Source organism: Podarcis muralis, chromosome 1, assembly GCF_964188315.1.
Source record: "Podarcis muralis chromosome 1, rPodMur119.hap1.1, whole genome shotgun sequence".
In the NCBI taxonomy this organism is placed as follows: Eukaryota; Metazoa; Chordata; class Lepidosauria; order Squamata; family Lacertidae; genus Podarcis; species Podarcis muralis.
This window is the reverse complement of record NC_135655.1, coordinates 113251837-113272133: the sequence shown is the minus strand read 5'-3', so window position 1 is coordinate 113272133 and position 20297 is coordinate 113251837. Positions and strand designations below refer to the sequence as shown.

Sequence of the window (20297 nt, the reverse complement as noted above, 5' to 3'; positions counted from 1 at the left end):
GAAAGAAGGTTTCTGTTTCTCAGGCCAGGAATGCATAAATGACATTCCACTTGTGCCCTTCAGATCCGGGAGAGATCCATGTTGCGGAAGATCTACGGAATCAGCAGAAGCAGCTTGTTTGCCAACCGGGTTTTCTGCATATTCTGGCTCTTCACCGAAGAACAGTTCTGCAAAAGAATACCATTACATTACAGCGTACTCCGTCCTTTCCATCACACAGTTGGGAAAAAAAATGAAAAGAAATGAAATAGCTATAAATGAAATTAAATAATGAGCATGCAACAGATTCATCACAAATCCATTAAAAAAAAATTCACTCACCATATTTGTTCGAATAAACGCAACGCCTTGCTCTGTTTTAAAGATTCTGACACGAAAATCGTTCGCTGTCGGTTCTTTCTTCCAACTGCGGAAATTTCTTCATCAACAAGCAAAATGAATCTCAAAATGACATGTTCCTGTGGGTGCATGTTTTACTGCCTGAAAAGCTTTTTATTTTATTTTTTTGTATTTTTTTTGCATTTCTTCTTTGCAAAGAAGGGGAGGGGAATCTTACCTGACTTGCAGACAGTAGAATAAACGCCCTTTCTGATCCCTTTGATTGTGGGTTAAAATGGTCAAACAATAGAAAAGATATTTTTCAAAGATATGAAAAAAAAGTCAACTGTAAGTAATTTGCTAAAACAAAATGAGAAGGCGTTTATTCGAACTAATACAGCTGCTAACTTCACAATGTTATGCAAAAAAAGAAAAAAGGAAAGAAAGCAAGCAACATGGCCCAACTATGCTATCTGCAAGCCAGTGTAAGAATTTCCATAAAGGAGAATTAATATCATGTTCATGAAATGGGAGGGCAACAATGGAAACAGGCCCCTTTCCCATCTTGCAAAGTGTTGCATCTTAAAGAGATGCCAGCCCATGGTTTTTGACCAACTCATTCATGTTAGAGGACTAATGTGTTCTGAAACCATCCGAAGCAATTCAGTCTAAAATTGTCCCATGCATTAGAAGAAGGTATACGAAAGAAAAGCTTTTGCAACCAGCTGCATAGCACGACGTGAAAGTAAAGACGGGCAAATCTGTGAAAATGAAAAGTTTTAAATGGACTTTAAAACTTGTATCCTTTTTGTAATAATGCAGGTTATCCTGAGCATATTAAAACAAAACATGCGGCATATTCAGATATGCTTCAGAATATGTTTTGCTTTCTTGGTCATACGTATCAGCTTTTCAAAGGGGTTACTGGGTTTTTTTTTATGCTAAACCTTCCTTTCCATATAAACGTTTGTGTGCGACTGTACCTTTCACTTCCATTTCAATCTGTTGTTCTATCTTCTCCTGCAGAACTCTTTCCAGGGCTGTAATAAAAATAAAAGTGTGATTTAATGGAAAGCGAGTTGAATGTTGCAAGAGAAGAAAATAAAAATGATGCATTGATAGGGGGAGGAAAAAACCACACATACATACATACATACATACATACACATACATGCCAGGAAGTGCCTGATAAGTTGAAAACAAATAGTGGGAGGATGCTAAAGTATTGGGGATTTCCCCCCCACAGCATTTTAAAGGAGCCTTTCCCTCTCCCCACCCTCTCCCTCTCTTTCTTTTTCTAATTCAACATGCCTTTAACATGCCTTTAACACCATGAGGAAAATATTCAACAATCCACAGCCGCTTCATTATATCACGGACTGTGGATTGAACAGGTTTCAACGACGGTACGCAAGAGGAGTATATGGAAGGAACATGCAGTTGCCAACCTGTCACTCTCAGATGTGTGCTGCACTCGGCTTGTCCCGCAGAATTAACTATTCTGCACTTGTATATACCCCTCTGATTCTCCTTAACTTTCAGTAAGTTTAAACTGCACAGTGGGCCATCGTGCCTTAAAGAGCACAATGCGGAATCCTCAACTATTAGCTGGTTATACAGCCAGATGACACAAGGCGTAGGGAACCCCTTGATTACACAGAACAGCGAGACATTATCTCCTTCTTTGACAAAGCTTTCTGGGGGCAGAGTTTCAAGGAAGACTGGTACTGTGGCACCAGTTTCGGCGATGTCTTCGCACGGCACAACATCAGGGTAGTAGTCTCTGATCCTCAGTTTCTCAGCTTCTTGTGCTTTTTGTGCTGTAGATATTGTCACGCTCGTCGTTTCCGTGGAAGACTCTTGTTTATATTCATAAGCTGTTTTAATCTGAGACTCTTTGCTTGTTTTAATGCTTTTAGTATCTGATTCAAGGGTAATTTTTGTTACTGTTCTGGCTTGTGCTTCTTTAGCTAGGCAAGAATAAAGTTAGGATAAGATTAGATGTTTTGCAGCAAAAAAAAAAAAAATCTATACTCAGCAATATATATGTATATAAAAGCCATTAGTATGGTAAAAAGAATGTTCAGCGTGTTAGTGCAAAAAACAATTGAATTTCCAGTCTTTTATACTATCTTGTTCCACATTTAAGGGCTCTATTCATGCCAGGTTAAATAGAAGGTGCAATTAGATCCACAGGATTTGCGTCACTGACATCAGAGGAAATAGGATTGGCCCACAGTAATTTTTACAAGGACATCTTCAGTTTTAGTCAAGGCTTCTTCTGCATAGCCTAGAAGGCAGCTGCAGCTGCAATGCTTTTCAATGATGTGTAGAAAAGTCAGGAAATCCACCAGTTTGTAAAAGCAGGATATATGGCACTGTTTGGGGTTCAGGTTGTCGTTCCTACTCTTCTGTGTGCTAATCATGCAGCTATTTCCATGCCATGAGAAGAAAACCAAAAGTCAATTATTAGTCTTCATTGCTTAAACACAAGAGAGGACTATAGGTAAAAACATTTGTGGCACCTTCATCATCTGGTGTTGGTTGGAAAAGCAAGGCACATGACACGTGAAAGTTTCTTTGCCTTAACTGTAACAAATTGTTGTGGTCAATAAAAGAATGGAAAAAAGATGCAAAATTCTAATGGGTGGAAAAGGGCATTCAGAGAATGGCTCTGTTAATGGCAGTCAATATCTGCATAAAACCCTTTGTAAACTAGAATAGCCTACATTAAGTTAGACTACGGTAGCTGTTTTTTGTTTTTGTTTTTTTTTAAAAACTTTCACAAAAATTAACAGGAGAAATAATTGTAAACAATTTCTTGTACTTCTCTTTGATCCTATAGGAAACTTCCAAATTGCTTCAGTATTTCACTGCAAATTGACTAGTCCTTGCTTGCTTTTGGAGATGTAACTTGGCAGGGGAAGGTATGGTTCCTACTTTACAAGCAAATTGCACAGAGTACCTGTGCATGTGGTTACTTTATGAATAGAGCCCGAAATGTAGAGGGTTGGGGGGAAATGGAACTCAAAACTGTAATTCTAAATTAAATACTAGCACAGGAGCTATAGGCAGTGATGATGAGGATGAAATGAGAGAATGTCACATAATGTTAAAAATCAGATAACCACCTTCTACGGTTAGTATAGCAGTTGTTGTTACTTCTCCATAGTCGTTACGAACAGTACAGCTGTACAATCCTTGATCTAAAAGTTGGACATTGCTTATAGTGAGGAAGAGAACGCTTCCATTTCGTGACAGCCTTATTCGTTCAGATTCCTGTAACGTTTCTCCCTCGTGGGACCACAAAACGTCCGAGAAGTTTTCGCTTTCCAAAGCGCACATAAACTGAGCGGTGTCACCGCATCTCACAGTGAGATCATGAAGTTTCAGAAGAATCTTTGGGGGCGCCTCTCTCAGCACTTGAATGGAGGTTGCAGATACCGTGGTGCTTTCTGACTTTTGAGTAACGGCAGTGGCACTGAAGCTTTCTCCTTCCTTCCCAATCTCAGCTTTCACAGTAGAAGTTCCAGAAAGGTGTTCAAAAGCCTGCACAACCATTTCCCGTGATGCCTCCTGCTTGGACTTAATTTCTTTTACATACACTTGAGTTTCCTTCTTTGCAAAGGGGGAAGCAATATGCACTTCTGATTTTGCCTGGATAGACTCTTTTACATCTTTCCCAGAACTTAGCCTATCTAAGGCTTGCACTGTGTAATCAAGTAACAAAACATATGATTAATATCTAATGCACTGCAGTGGGCCACGTTAAAAGCAAAATGCTATGCCATAGATGGTAAGAATGAAATGTCTTCGTTTGAAAGCCTTGCATGCCAGCTGCATTCATTAAAGGTGCCCTCAGGAGGCAGCAAATATTTTACAGAAAAGAACAGCCACAATGATGGATGGGAAAAAATGAAATATGCTCATGCTGGTAATATGTGGTAATTATTTGACTCTTCTTTCCACTGCAGTTGTCCATGGCAATTTGAAGGTATTTTTTTTGATACCCTGACAATATCCCTTCTTTCCCTTTAAAAACCGAGTAGAGCAAACGTCAGAGAATGCTACCAACTGCCAACAACTCACTGCCTTGAAGTGTGTGCGTGTGTTTAGTCTACCAAAAAACAGGTGTATTATCTGAGCAATAGACCAGGATGCAAGTTCTAAATGACACGACACTTTGAAAGTACAGGAAACGAGAGTGGTTTATTTGGTTACCGCTAGGACTATTGACATTAGTGACGGCACTGCTAGTTCTAAAAATAAAATTAAAAAGTGTGAAACGAGGAAGAAGAGAAGGTCATTAGTCACAGTGTAGAAAAAAGTGTGGTTTATGCAACAAACAGAATTCCCTAGGAACAAAAGCGGGGCTTTACCTTCAGCAGTCACTGTAAGTGTAGCCATGCAAGTTGCATCTCCAGCACTATTTCTGGCTTTGCAAGAGTACTGCCCGGCATTTTCTGAGAAAGCATCTACTATTATCAATGTGGCTGTGCCTGTCGACTCATCAAAATGGAAAACTACGCCTTTGGTTGGCAACATTAGCTGTTGATTATGAAACCAGAGGATTTCTGGTTTCGGCATGGCGGAAACCCTGGCTTGGAATCTGACTGTTCCCCCGCTGCATACACTGCAGCTTGAGATGGGCTGGATAAAGTTGGGCCTTTGGGCAACGGGGTCCTTCTTAATGGAGAAAGATGAAGAAACATGCCTTTGGGAATGTGAGGTAACTTCTTCAACCTTAAAGCCTGAAAAGAAGCATGTCAACTTTTAATTTCTTACCCTGTACACCAGTCAATTTTCTCTAGCTGCTCTGCATGCCCTCTCCCTTCATTTAAAAACACATTCTTACAGCATGACATTCTTCCTTTCCCTAAGTGACAATGTTTAGGCTCTGGGTACAAGCAGAGTGGAAAGCAAAACATTTGAAAACCAGCTGAGTTTAAATGTATAAATGTTCTCCGTGTCACATATCTGAATATTTGTTTCCTCTGACAAATATTCACGTTTGAATTGGCATGATGCAAGTCAATTAAATCCCAATGATTTTAATGCCTGCTACAGGCATTTCAAATCATTCTAGATATATTACCCTGAAAAACAGCAACAAAATCAATATTGTATTGCAGGTCTTGGGCTTCCCCCTTGTGTTTCGGCAGCTTTTGGAATGGTAATGAGGTTAGACATTTCTTTTCAACGGGGCATTCATTTCTAATTTCAGTGTAAGGTGCTTTTCTTTTTTATACATAAATGCAATTTCGCCAACATTAGCAATGCCTAATTATTTAATGTCGTTTAATTAATGTGGAAATGGGACGGAGTCATGTGTGAAAGTGACACGGACAGAAAATAAACAGATTCGCTCATCATCCACACGCCACATCACAATTTGCTTTTTAAGCGCCCTCATGCCTCGCAAAACTAGAACTAGATATTATGGCGCATGCAAGGTGGCTGCAGCCATCCCAGCTCTACATCTTCTCTTTGCTCCCTTTTTGCATGTATTAATGTAGAAACCATGTGATCTGGCCTCATTTTGTGACGAGCTTCCCACTTGTAAATGGGGGAAAATAACAATCAGCACATCACACATTTTTGTATTGCAAGATACAAAGAAGGAGGAGGAAGAGACTCTGGGGCGCTGCTTTTTCACATTGGCAGCCAATAGGCATCCTTCTGACCTCAGTCTCATAATTGGTTTGCCACACAACATGGGACTGGGAGTGCTCCTGTTTGACAAACCTAAACCTAAACCCCCATTGTCTGTATTGAGTTATATCGCACAGTTCTTTAGATACATGCCTTCACTGCCTTTCAACAGAAATGTGATTTGGCATGACAAATAAATTCTGGGAATCTGTTTATGTCAGAGGGGGTTTATTTATTCGTTTATCTTTGGTGCGTGCTGGATACTCATTGGAAACAGAATGGAAAGATGAAAACTATGGAACACTTGGAACATCGTGAAATGACATTCTGAAGAATATATACTGCGGAGACCAGATGGGCACTATTGACATCAGACAATGGGGTTGGTTATTTGAGTTAAAAGACACTGACATGACAGACAATTACATGTAGTTTTAAAGATATATATAAATATATATTAATGTTAAAACACATGCAAATTTACACAGTGTCTATTTAGACAGTACACTGTACCTTCCAGCTTCAGTGCAGCTGTACTTGACACCTGGCCAACAGAATTGCCTGCGACAAAGGTGTAAATTCCTTCATCCTCTGGGTATGCTTCTGCAATCTCAAGCTGGAAAGTGTCTTCAAACTGAGTCATCCTAAAGAAGCGGGATGGCTTGATCTCTTTGTCTTTGCTATACCAAGCTACTTTGAGGTCTGCTCAAGTGAAAAGAAACAAAATAAAAAAGAGAGACATATACATGTAAGGTTTCTAGTTTCACTCTTGGGGAGCAAACTGATGAACAAGTTGGGAGATCAGAACTAAAGAGATACTTGATATGGCAACACTGCGCTGAGTTCTTCCCCCTCCACTGTAATGTTTAGGCTGCAATACACAGTTTTCTGGAAACAGGTCCTATTGAATTCAACAGGACTTATTTCTGAAAAGTGAAGCCTAAGAATGCACTGTTAGACCAATCCATGTTGTTTCCCGCTGCCCCCTGTGCCACCCACCCTGCCACTTCCAACCACTGGTGGAGAAGTGGTACCAGGATTGATGCCAATTTTGAGCAATATTCTCACTGATTTTGGGAAATCCACTTCTCCCCACCTGGTGTTCCCTTACCCCTTCAAGCAACAGCCAATGATATGGAGCCAGGGAAATGGCATAGGAAGTCTGATTAAAGTATTTCAGGGGAAGGCAGGGGAAGACACAGGTCACTGTTGGTGGCAGTCCCGTGTTGAGCATCACGTGTAGTTCTATCCTCTGTGTACACCTAGCAAACCTCAAAATTTTCTTTTCCTTCCATTTCATCCAGAATTTCAGTGAGCATGAAAAATGAACAATTCTATTCTGGAAACTGGCAGCTTTGGATATTTGGGGGCAGTGGAGGAGCACATGAGCAGGTTTGATCTGGGCCATGACAAAGAGCTATTCTAAGGATAATTTCATGCTGTACTGAGTAATATGCAGAAACATTCATGAACAATACAAAGAGAGCGGGCGTTCCCAAGAACAATTCCCCATGCTCTGGTTCCACAAATATAGACATATAGAAATGCTGTAGCTTTCAACATGCACATCAAAATGATATATATACCCATATGAGTATATATATGTATATATACATAAATCATTCTGACATGCTTTTGCACAGCTCAAAATTTGCCAATATTTTCAGTGTAAACTCCTACATGCTTTTTATGATGACATGTTTTTAAAAGTCCTATCAGAATTTTCTTTTTGTAGTTAGGGAAAAGATCCATATGCATCATGAGCGTAGCGCCAACCAATGCCTGGAAGTTCCTCTCTTTACCCGTATATCCCACCTACATATCAACATGGGCACATGGAGAGGCAGCATACGTTGTTATGTCTGGGGGGAATGAGTGGTCTGTGAATGCCTTCTTCATCCCCAGACTACCTTCCCTCTTTCTGCCCTCTGCACAGTGCAACTCGTTTCTGCTTGGCGTAAGTGTAACTCTCAAAGCAAGAATAGGGAAACGGTGACCCTCCAGATGTTGTTGGGTTCCATTTCTCACCATCCCTGACCACTGGCCATGTTGGCTGGGGCTGATGGGAGTTGGAGTCCAAAAGGCCACAGGTACCCCATCCCTGTCATTTTGTGCTCTCTGTGCAGGCTGGAGCAGGGCAGGTGGGGGAAGAGAACTTTTTGAGCCCTTTTCGGGATCCTCAGTTCATCACCGCTACACCCATCGTGCAAATGAATCGTACGTTCACAAATTGTTTTCCTAGGGATAATATCTCATTTCGAGTACATGTCTGTATTTATCTAATTTAAAAGTGAATTGTCCATTTGGATTTTTATGTGCATCTTATTAAAATCTATTCTTATGCTTAAAAAATCTATCTAATCCAAATTTTAAAATATGCAAGAAGGAAGTATTGTGTGAGTTTCAGTAAGTTCACTGGGGGAATTAAAAGAACTATAATGAATGTTTTTATATGCAAGTTGAACTATTGTGGCAATACTGATGGCTTTAAAATTATGACGTGGCACTTCTCTTAAAATTATATAAAGCTCAGTGTTTTGGGGGGTAGGGGGGCATTTACCCAGATATCTAGACTGCTCAATTTTTTTTCCCCTCTCTCTCCATATATCTGTAACCATATGCAAACAGTCAAATTGATCAGAACTGCTGGTGACCCAGGACTGTGGATCAAGAGGTCTATGTACTCTCAGATGAACTGGCCCCTCCATTCTTTTCAACAAAGAGTACATAGCTCTTTGTTCCTATAGAAGCTCTTTTATAAGGAGCTCTGTGTACATATTAGGGATCCCACACCAGCAAGATATTGGAGCATAGGTGATTTTAATTTGCCCAAGTCTTTTGCATATATGATGAGATCATTCTGCAGTTAGATATCTGGTTTACTGGGGGTACTGGTTATCAATGGTTCGGTTTCAGAGCTGGTTTAGCTGATCCTTGGATTCCATGAAATATGGTGGACAGGGCAGGACTAACAGTGACTTTTAGCCATAAAATGTCTGAAGCATGGGCTGATTCTCACTTTACTTTTGGTACTCAGGTATGTGTAACTAAGTGCAAAATTCACATCTGACACTGAAGTATTATGAAGTTGAGAGGTCAGAATGGATTGCAAGTAGTATTTTGGATAGGTTCTAATCTCTCTTCCACATTCTTTTTCAAGCAACTTTCCTAGTCATGTAACACCTTTCTCGTTATATATATATTCCCAGAAAAATGAGAGACATATGAAGTGTATGTTTCTCCTTTAAAAAATAATAATTGCATGTGTCTGCTAGGAAAAGCACATGATCCTTTACTGAGAATTCCTTTTGGGGGTTTTAAAACAATTAAAGGACACATTCCTAATTATCTTCCTCCTAATTCAACCTACATACTTAAACGCACATGAATTTCTACTCGAGTACATGTACCCAAGTGCAAAAAATAAAGTGAGAATTGATGCTCAGTGAAGATCCATTCTTTCCACGGCAAAGTTGTGTCAGAAGCTGACATCCAAGGCTTTGTTCATTTTTCAGGCTCATTTGAAACCTAGGAGAGTGTGGCAAAATGCCACTTTGAATTAAAAGTGGAAGGATGATTACAACTGCGCCTACCTTTTTAATATTTAGCACTGCAAAATGGAGTCCCTGGTTATGGAACCTCTTGGTCAGTATAAGACAAGTTAGGTTATTGTATACACACAACTGAATCTACATGGCTATGGGGAAGCCTGGCTTCAGTAACTGGTTTGTTTGCTTGTTGCTGTTTTTTAACCTACTAAGTGCACCAGGTCGAACAAGGAGTACAAAAGTGTTTTATGACTTTGTTAAACTAACCTGTCCCTGTAACTCTGCACTGAAAGCAAGCAGACTGTCCCTCAGAAGTAATAGCATCGCGGAGTGGTGCGATAATAGTAGGTGGGTAAATTGGCACTTCTACATCAGGAGAAACAACTTCTGGGACTAAGGAAAAAGATCAAAGAGTGATTATTAGCCTCCATGGAAGAGCACACAGTGCAAAATATTGACAATGCCAGTTTCAAAAATGCTCAAGATTGCTGGGAGAGCTTGCCTTCCACGGAAAGGGACGCAGAAGAAGTGGCGACTCCATAGTCGTTCTTCGCTTCAATCGTGTAAACGGCAGCATCTTCTGGGAAAGTCTCGATCAGCAGCAGGGTGTATTCTTGGGCATCATGAAGAAATTTGACCTTAAAGCCTGAAGAAAGAGGCTGCTCATCTTTGTACCACGAGATCTTGGGCTGCGGCTTTCCTGACACAACCGCACAGAAGCGGGCTGGCTTTCCAGACTCCACGGTGGCTGGCTGAAGCTCCTTCTCAATCTGGGGTGGCTCGGGAGCTATAATTTTAAAAAATATATACATAATCATGCAACTAATTTCCAGCAAGATAGATTCCATTCCTTCCTTCCTGTGGTTGCATGCAGGTTCTTCAGCATTTATGTGACACGTAGTGCAAGGTAACTAGATCTGGAGGAGAGAGGACCAGTTGCTAGCTGTAGCTCAACAAAGAGATGTTGGGCAACAGGCAAAGAGTTGATTTGCACATGCACAAATTAGCCACATGTACTGTGATGGGAGATAGCATGTTTGAAACCTCTGCCATATTAAAACAACAACTTCTTGGCTCTAGAAAACTAGCACATCAGGACGACGACTAGGCTAGGAAGCTTTCTCTGACACAATGGTTTTCAGTGGTTGGAGCAATCCAACCCATGATGTCCCACCACAACCATGAAATAATATGATCCTTGAAAGACTTCATCACATTTTTCTCCCCTGAGTGTTGCTATTCAGGCCTAACTTGCAGTTTAGCCTTAATCACGGGGTTGTTCCAATGATAAATGAGGGGGTGGGGATATAAAGTAATGGTGAACAGTAGAAAATAATCATTTTTATATCTCAGATTAGGGCTGAAGTGTAGACACCTCTAAGAAAAATAAACTTGTCTGATCAAGATGACCAAGCACATGCAGAAGGATACAGCTTAACAAATAGCTAATCATGAGCAGTGCAAGCCTATGGATGTCTGCTCAGAGTCCAATTGGATTTACTGCCCTAAAATTGTGTATAGCAGGGGTGGGAAATCTGTGGCCCTCCAGCTGTGGCTACACTAGAATGGCTATCATCCCTAATTGGCCGTGCTGTTTCGGCTGATGAGAGTCCAACAGCATATGGAGGGCCAGAGGTTCCCTGCATTTGGAAACACAGGACTGAACCTTAACTACGTACTTGCGTACTGCTGCTGAAAAGTGCAGCTTGAAATAGTTCAAAAGAAAATAAGAAGTGCAAAAAAAGAGAAAGCGATATAATGCAGAACACAAATCTTGGCTGGCCTTGAAAGTCAGTCCATTTCTTTTGCTTGTCATTGACTGCAGCATTGGCAAGTGTGTTTGTGGAGACTGCTAATGTAGCTTCTTATATGAATTAGTATTCCAATAAAAAGCAAGATAAATCTTTATATACATACCGTTCACATGGAGAGTGATGGAACTCCTGTTTCTTCCAGCTAAGATGGTGTATTCTCCAGCATCTGTATATCTAGTTTCAGTGATTGTCATCCGGTGGACTTTTCTTTCCACCACATAGTGATATCTCTCCTCAATGTGGAAGTTGATCTCAATTCCATCCTTATACCAGCGAGCGTCAACGTCGTCTTCATTGACCTCAAACTCTACCACGGCTCGCTGTTTCTCAATGACCTGTCAATAAGCAGAAACTTATTATTTCCCCCATTTCTGTTAGTCTATTCTTTTCATCAAACAATACAAAATAAATGTGTGATGCAAACAAAAATGCACAAACAAAACAAACACCAGTGATTTTTTTTTTAGAAAAGGACTGTATAGATGTAGTTACATATTTCGCCTATCATTTCCCATTTGTATGTACAAAAATAGGGACCCACAACAATGGGTTGTGTTACACCCCCCAACCCTAATAAGTGTACCCTTGTTTAGGACTGTAGTAGCAGTCTTGCAGGGACGCGGGTGGTGCTGTGGGTTAAACCACAGAGCCTAGGACTTGCCGATCAGAAGGTCGGTGGTTCGAATTCCCACTCCCTTTGCTCAGTCCCTGCTCCTGCCAACCTAGCAGTTCGAAAGCACATCAAAGTGCAAGTAGATAAATAGGTACCGCTCCTGCGGGAAGGCAAACGGCGTTTCCGTGCGCTGCTCTGGTTCACCAGAAGCGGCTTAGTCATGCTGGCCACATGACCCGGAAGCTGTCTGCGGACAAACGCTGGCTCCCTTGGCCTATAGAGCGAGATGAGCGCGCAACCCCAGAGTCGGTCACGACTGGACCTAATGGTCAGGGGTCCTTTTTTAGCAGTCTTGCAGCCTTCTTCAGGGGGATTTTTTGACCTTGTGGGGTGCTGCCCTGTCATGCTATTCCCAAGCTACTGTCCTTGGGAGCTCAAGTAGGTCAATTCCACACACACCCCTTTTCATTTGTTCATTCGTTTGTTTGTTTGTTTGTTTGTTTGTTTGTTCCTTCCTTCCTTTTTACCAATTTTTCAATTGGCACTCAACATTCCTGAGCCCCTTGAAATCACCAAGCAGAAGCCCTTGAACCTTAACAGACTATTTTTGCAGCTGATCTTTTTTCTCATAGTTTACAAGATGAATAACTTTTCAAAATAAGTGGGGAAGCACATCACAATGTATAAGCAGCTCCAGATGTGGGTGGAAAGTTAATGCCAACAAAATGACCAGCTGTCCCTCTACTACAGTCTTCACTTCTCTAGACACCAATGAAGGAATAATATCAGATCAACCCAGTGTGCACTTGGGAAAATAAGAGGGTTCTCATAATTTTGCTGGGGGTTGAAGAATTCTTAAAGGGAACTATAAGGTTTTCTTGTATGCGTTGACATTAACTGATTTAAATTAAGCGAGGAGGGGAAATGTAGTTTTATATTTTGTATTTTGGGGTGTGTTAAAAAATATGTAAGGGGACATGAATATGTGAGAGAGGGCCCTGTGCACAGAGTTTTGTTCCAACTGCTGAAGAGAAAGATCATTGTTCAAGTTAAGAAGCGCTCAGTCCATGAGAGCAATGCTCCTCCACATGGCTGTGTACCTTCTTTGGCATCCGATTTTCCTTACATTTTCACAATGGAGAATTCAGTATTTTTTTCTGACTGAGATCTGGGAGCGGATCTTTGAACAAAATGCTTCTGCACGTTAGCATGGTTGCTTTTTTATATAATTAACACCTGAATATTATTGTTTGGTGGAACCGAAGTTTCTCCACAGATTTTTGCCACCGAGTTTGGAAGTTTCTCCACAGATTTTTGGCACCAAGTTTGGAAAATCTATTTGAGAAACTGCCATTTCAGTGATCAGGGGCAGGTCGGCTGTATTGGTCATCAAAACAGTAGGAAGTACTATACCTGGACGGTTTTTTGAAGGCTCCTGATGCGAACATCACGCCCTTCCACTACCAAATTAGCGCTGGACATATTTCCTCCTGCCACTACCGTGTACTTCCCGGAATCAGACATCTTTGTGGTAGTAATCAGGAGGCGATGAACGAACCGTTCTCTCTGAACTTTCATTCTAAAAATAATGCAAGCAAATGAAACTTAGAAAGTGTGGTCTCTTAACAGATCAATAACTATATGTATATGGTATCTTTGTTTGATTCAGAAGGTCATGCTCTTCCCTCAAAGCCTTCCCTCTAGCCCAATAAGTTCTGTTGTGTCTGAAAGTTGTCATATGGCAGAATTGATGACTAGTACAATGACTAGCCAGTGTTGCCAAGTAACATTTGAATTCACCATCCATGTCCTGTATGCTTGTCACAAGCAACAGCAGCAGCTTTCAGGTCAAAACCTCAACTTTTCTTTATATTGATTTTTTAAAAAACAACAACAACAACACAAATTACCTGTCTTCAAGCTGTAGCTCCTGTCCATCTTTCATCCACTGAACAGAAATGTCAGGTTCTGAGATCTCACATTCAAAAACAGCTTTTTTCTTCTCCACAACTTTTATGTCTTTGATGTGCTTTCTAAACTCAATGTGGCGAGCTAGAAAAAAACAAACCATGAGAGATATTGTCATTATGAGCCACTTTATAGTCCCAGACGATTAATAATTGCTTAATTTATACTCCTCCTTTTCACATCAGAGCGCAACAATAATTAGCTGACAATTCCCTGTTTGTTATATGTACATTTACAAAAAGCACGGCAAAACATTTTGTATTGAAATTAAAATAACAAGAAACAAAATAAGAAGCAGGTAGAGTAATTTCAACAAAATAAAACAATTAAGACATAGCAGTAAGATTAAAGAAAATGGGTTTCTTTAAGCATTTCTTAAGTCACTTAACCAGTTCAGCCTGTCGTATCTTTTGGCTGACATTACCAATTTCAGCCACATTTGGACAGTCATAGCTTGGTGAGCATAGGCAAAAAGTTCATTTATTAATACGCTGAGATATGAACGAGTCTTTAGCATGTGCATATAGCTCCTTCACTCCTCCTATTTCTGGTGCGAGAAAATATGCCATTAAGTCTTCAATTAACCACAGTTTTCTGGTTTGTCCAAACTGGGAAGCTATGACTACCACCTTTGGAACCAACCAGGGTATTAAACTATGGCGTGAAGCTTCTTTAATATCATTTCAAAAAAAGAAACTCTGCTTAATTAGAGGCTTCCTGGTATAACTGCAGCTCATGCAAAGGAAGGAGTGAAGGGGCTACATGCATTCCAAAAAGGCTAGGTCACATGTCGGTTCAGGATTATCCAAACCAGTTCAGTAGTGGATCTGTTACTGTAATGGCTCATGCACACTGCTCTGGATTGATGTTTGCTTCAATTTAGTGCTAAAGAGCTAAAACAGATGGAAGAAAACTTAATACCTTCCACATATAAAGTTGCAGATGAAGCAGCTTTCCCAGCAACAAAACTGTATTCCGCAGCATCTCCAAAATGCACATTTCTTATCGAAAGTGAATGTGTAAGTTTCTTAGTTCTAATCTGGCACCGGTCCGTTGATTTTATTTCCACGCCATTCTTCAACCATTTGTACGTAATGCCTTCATAATTAACAGTCACTTCAAAGGTTATTGTATCTTTCTCTTCTGCGTTGATGTCCTTCAGCATGGATGTTATCAAGATAGCTGTTTTTAAAGGAAATAAAAGGGAAAATATTTCATCATTGTCATCATCATCATCATTAAACTTATCAGTTGCTTTTCTTACAAAAAGTAAACTCAAAGTCACTTCCCACAACAAAAATAATAAAATAAAATAAAATATAACATATATATTAAAACCAGCAAAATCTAAAAAACCCAGCCTCGGATTGATGTCATATGCATGTTTTTGAAACACAAATCAATGAACTTTGCAAAGAAGAGAAAACATATTGCAATTTTCTAGAACAAAAAAGTTTGGAAATTGAGGGGCTAAGTCAGGGGTTGTGGACAGGATCCAGCTGGTGGTCTGGATTCTGAGCCCCCCCCCCCGCCTCCTGTTGGCCACTTAGACATGTGGAAAGGGGCTTCCTGCCTGTCAATCATCTGACATCACCATGATGTAATTAAGTCAATGGATACATTGGCACCACATAGATTCAGTGCCATATCCCAAGAAAGTAGGCCGGCTAATCTTTTAACCGCCTAAATTTACAAAGACTGAGAATAAGAGGGTGTGCAATGTTAACTATAAGCATTCTGCGCTCATGTCCATTTTAAACTTACGCTTCACTGTCAGGGTTGCGCTGACTTTGTCATTTCCGCAGACAAAGGTGTATTCGGCAGAATCCTCACTGCTGGTGTTCATGATGTTGAGCTGATGAAGCTTTCCCTGAACTACTATTTTGAACTTCTCGCTCATTTCAATTTCCACTCCATTTTTCAGCCACACAGCGGGCACATTGAAATGAGACACCTCGCACTCAAAAGAGGCAGTTTTGGTCTCGGCAACCTCAATATTTTTCATGGTCTTTGTTATGTGCACAGCTGTAGAAAATAATATTGATACAACACACAATTAGATCGTCTTTTATAACGTATCGCAAGGTACTTTCAGTCTGATGTTTGATAATGGAGCTTGAGTCTAATGATAGATTTGTTTTAACTTACTTTCTACAAAGAGTTTTGCTTTGCACTCAAGTTGTCCTACTACTGCTGTGTATTCTCCAGCATCAGCCGGAGATATATTTTGCAACGTCAGCTTGTGGACTTTCCTCTGGGAGCTCAGTCGGTATTTGTCGCTGGGCTTCAACTCGATGTTCTTGTGGAACCATTTGACTGGGACGGTGTCATGGGACACACTCACTTCAAATGAAACAACGGCATTCTCCAGAGCAGTCACATCCTTGGGCTTCTTGATTATCTTGACAGCTTTAGGGAAGAAGTAACCAACAATTTAGTTACTCGCTTGGCTTCAGTTAAAACCACTGTAAGACAATTGGCTTCAGGACTGGAAACCGCAAGAAGTTTTTGTTTCCCCGAGTTGAATGTAGCATGGAATAAAAGAGGCAGCACTGCCCATAATGAAAGACAGTGTGGTATAATAGTTGAGAGGGTTGGACTAGGAACTGAGAGAGCAGGGTCTGAATCCTCACTGGGTGACCTTGGGCCAGTCACCATCTCTTAGCCTAACCAAACCCACAGGGTTGTTGTGAGGTTGAAATGTGGAAGAGGAGAACCATGTACACCAACCAGCTTGAGATCCTTGGAAGATAAAGGTGGTATATAATTGTAATAAATAAATGTTTTGGGCTCCCAGTATATTTCCGAGCACAATTCAAAATATTGGCGCTGACCTTTAAAGCCCTAAACGGCCTCTCCACCCCCATCATTCAGCCCAGACACTGAGGTCCAGCTCTAAGGGCCTTCTGGTGTCTCCCTCCCTGCAAGAAGTGAGATTACAGGGAACCAGGCAGAGGGCCTTCTCGGTAGTGGCACCCACCCTGTGGAACGCCCTCCAGGGCTGTCTTACCCATAGGCATTAGGGGTGTGGTGCACCTGGGCTCTCAGGGGCGCCAGGCCGAGAGTCCAGGGCCTGAGAGTTGAGTCCAGGAAAGAGCTCGCCCATCGGTCAGAGCACCGCAGCGAGCTCTTGGGTGTTGCGAGTTTGGGGGTGACCAAGCCAGCAAGACGCTGAGGTAGATGGCCAGCTCCACCCTCCTGCACACCTGGGACTGGGCAACCCGGGGGGGGGGTGGATCTTTGCACCCCAGTGTCACATATGCTTAAAACAGCCCAGATGCCCTCCCATCAGATGTCAAGGAAATAAACAACTACCTGACTTTTATAAAACATCTGAAGGCAGTCCTGTTTAGGGAAGTTTTAGTGTTTGATGTTTTATCGTGTTTTTAAAATTCTGTTGGGAGTCACCCAGCATGGCTGGGGAGGCCCAGCCAGATTATTATTATTTTAAAAATGCATGCATCCTTCCTGCCATCATCTCTGTTCACCATCCCCCTCCCCCATTTTTTTTAAAAAAATGTTTGTAGTGCTTAAAAATACATCCCAAAATCTTTTACTAGAAATGATAATAGGACAGAGCAAATGAGTGTTGACAGTGTGGGGAATGATGTGTCTTTATCATACCATCATTCAACTTGCTTTAATTCTTCCCAGCCTATTTATTGTGTAGAGGCTGACTTACTTTCAACATGCAGTCGTGCATTGGCTCCTATCCTTCCCAGTTTAAAGCTGTAGACGGACTCATCAGTTACAGCGCATTTCTTGACTTTCAGCGTGTGGGTTGTCCCTTCCACCTTGATCTCATATTTGTCACCAGAATGCAGCTCAACGCCATTCTTGATCCACTGAGCTCCTTTCACATCAGGATGAGTAAGTTCCACTGAAAAAACTGCATCTTGTGTTTCTGTTACAGTCAGGTTCTTCAACGTCTTCTTGATTTTGACGGCTGTTTGAAAAGAGCAATTCAAATTGTTGACGTTATACAGGTAGATGTTATTAGTATGTATTAAATTTCTATACTGCCCTTCATCCAAGGATCACAGGGGGGGGGGGTTTACAATATTTAAAAAAACAAAAACACACACCATAGTAACAAACCCCCAGTTTAAAAGGTCATAGATTGTTTAATTACCCATAGGCCTGGGAGAAGAAGAATGTTTTTGCCTGGTGCCTACAAATATGTAACAAAGGCAACAGGGGAGAGCATTCCACAAGTGGTGAGCCACCCCCAAAAAGGCCTGTTCTCGTGTTGCCATCCTCTGCACCTATCACAGAGGAGGCACATGAAGAAGGGCCTCAGATGATGACCACAGGGTCTGGCTCGGTTCATATGCAGAGAGGCAGTCTTTGATGTATTCAGTCCTGATCCATTTAAGGCTTTATAGATGAAAACCAGGACTTTGATGTGGGTCCAGAAACTAACTGGCAGCCAGTGCAGGCAGTTCAGGATCGGTGTAATATGCTCAAACCTGGCTGCTGAATTCTGCACCAGATGAAGTTTCTGAACCATCTTCAGAGGCAGCCCCACAAATAACACGTTGCAGTAATCTAACCTAGAGGTTACCAGAGCATAGACAGCAGACGTTAGGCTATCCCTGTCCAGATAGGGGCACAGCTGGGCCACCAGCTGAAGCTGATGGAAGGCACTCTCCCCAGTCAAGATAGTCCTATCCTGAGAACCCCCTCTAAAAAGGGTGTTAAGGTGGGTGCTAGTGAGAGGAGGGTCCTGCACCCCACCTTCTGCTGAACCTCTCAGGATTGAAGCTATATTGTGCTGGAATGTTGGCTCATCGCATAACTGGAGTTCCCAGTTTACACAACTCTTAGGTATTGTGTAATAAAAATGTAAGAGTATAGCTACCAATTGCATAGCTGAAATATACTGTTAAGTTCAGACAAGCAGATTCCATAGAGTTCTTACAGTCCATTCCCCCCCCCCAAATATATTTTACAAAATTATTAACAGGAATATCCATTTTAGGAGATTTTTTTCCAATTTGTCCAGTGTGGAATTGAGACAAACTTTCCCCACTGATTACTCACTTTCAACTTTCAGCTTAGCGGATGTTTTCGAAGAGGCCACTTGATAGGTATATTCACCAACATCATCTACTTTGCTGATTGGGATATTAAGTCTCCTCTTCAAACCATCAGATTCACTTTTGTAGCGATCAGTCATTGAAAGTGGTTTCCCATCCTTCAGCCACTGGCCCTCAGAATCTGGATTGGTTACTTCACATTCAAAAACAGCTTTCTGGGACTCGGCCACAGTTAGATCAGTGAGGGGCTTTGAAATGGCGCCACCTGTGGGGAAATAAAGGACAAGCTTGTATTTGTTGTCCCTCTGATTAGATGCCTACTGACTACACTAATAGTCTATGTTGATGGTGTTCCTGGTGCAGTAGCTGCTGCTATCTATGCAAACAGGAAACTGTTGCTACCATAACCAGGGTGAGGGTCACGTAGATAACCTTGGGAGGGTGATGCGCTCCACAGCACTCTGAAGCATTGCACATTTGTATGTTCCTGTAAGTGACATTCCTACAGGCCACATTAAGTGGTGGTCCTAGAGAAAAACTGAAAAACAGAGGACCTTCTCAGTAGTTGCACCCACCTGGTGGAATGTCCACCCATCAGATGTCAAAGAGTTAAAAAATTATATGAACTTTGGTAGACATCTGAAGGCAGCCCTGTTTTGGGAAGCTTTTAAGGCTGCGTGTTTTGTTTTATCCCTTTATATTTTGACTGGGGCAACCCAGTCACATGGGCAGAGGTATACTTAATTAATTAAACCGTCATCATCACCATCATTGCTGTATTGATCTCTATTGGATCCATAGACCATGTTGACCTGATGATGCTCTCCTTCCCCATGTTTCCATGGAGACAAAATGGATTATAATGCAACTACTCCCAGACTAGGAGTTGGAAAGGAATTCCTCTTCTTAGGAATGTCCACTTTCTTCCAACTATCATTCACCATGGTTGGTTTGTTTGTTTGTTTGGCAGGTCTCATGGACTTAATTATGAACCGAACTAACAAATATAAACAGCAGGGCATTTGACCTTCAAGAAAAAGTCAAGTGCTTTATAAATAACTAACCTGCTACAACCAGTGTCCCAGATGTCTTCTTTTCTCCAGCATAAAATGTATACTCTCCTTCATCGTCTTTCATCATGTTTACTACTGTCAGTTTATAGATTGTGCCATGTGCCTCGATCTTATACTTGGGCCCAGCTTTGAGCTCTTGGTCCTTAAAATGCCACACAACATCAATCCCTGCATGGGACAGCTCAACTTCAAAGGTTACATTCTGAGTTTCGGTGCAGGTGATATCGTGAAGACCTTTAATAATCTGGATTTCTGTTGTTTTAAAAAAAAAA

The 20297-nt window shown here is 41.3% G+C and overlaps 1 protein-coding gene across 1 annotated transcript in view; it reads right to left on the bottom strand.

Annotated features, from left to right (window-relative positions):
• The window catches only part of TTN (titin), a 289919-nt gene that overhangs the window by 228152 nt on the left and 41470 nt on the right, over nt 1-20297 (bottom strand). Inside the window, exons 32-44 of the mRNA XM_077916555.1 lie at nt 20017-20277; nt 18957-19217; nt 17596-17859; nt 16062-16322; nt 15678-15938; nt 14835-15095; nt 13856-13997; nt 13359-13524; nt 11436-11667; nt 10021-10305; nt 9786-9911; nt 6484-6672; nt 1302-1358 (exon numbers count right to left, since the gene is read on the bottom strand). Of these exons, the coding sequence (XP_077772681.1) occupies nt 1302-1358; nt 6484-6672; nt 9786-9911; nt 10021-10305; nt 11436-11667; nt 13359-13524; nt 13856-13997; nt 14835-15095; nt 15678-15938; nt 16062-16322; nt 17596-17859; nt 18957-19217; nt 20017-20277 (2766 nt within the window). The remainder of the gene's footprint in view (nt 1-1301; nt 1359-6483; nt 6673-9785; nt 9912-10020; nt 10306-11435; nt 11668-13358; nt 13525-13855; nt 13998-14834; nt 15096-15677; nt 15939-16061; nt 16323-17595; nt 17860-18956; nt 19218-20016; nt 20278-20297) is intronic.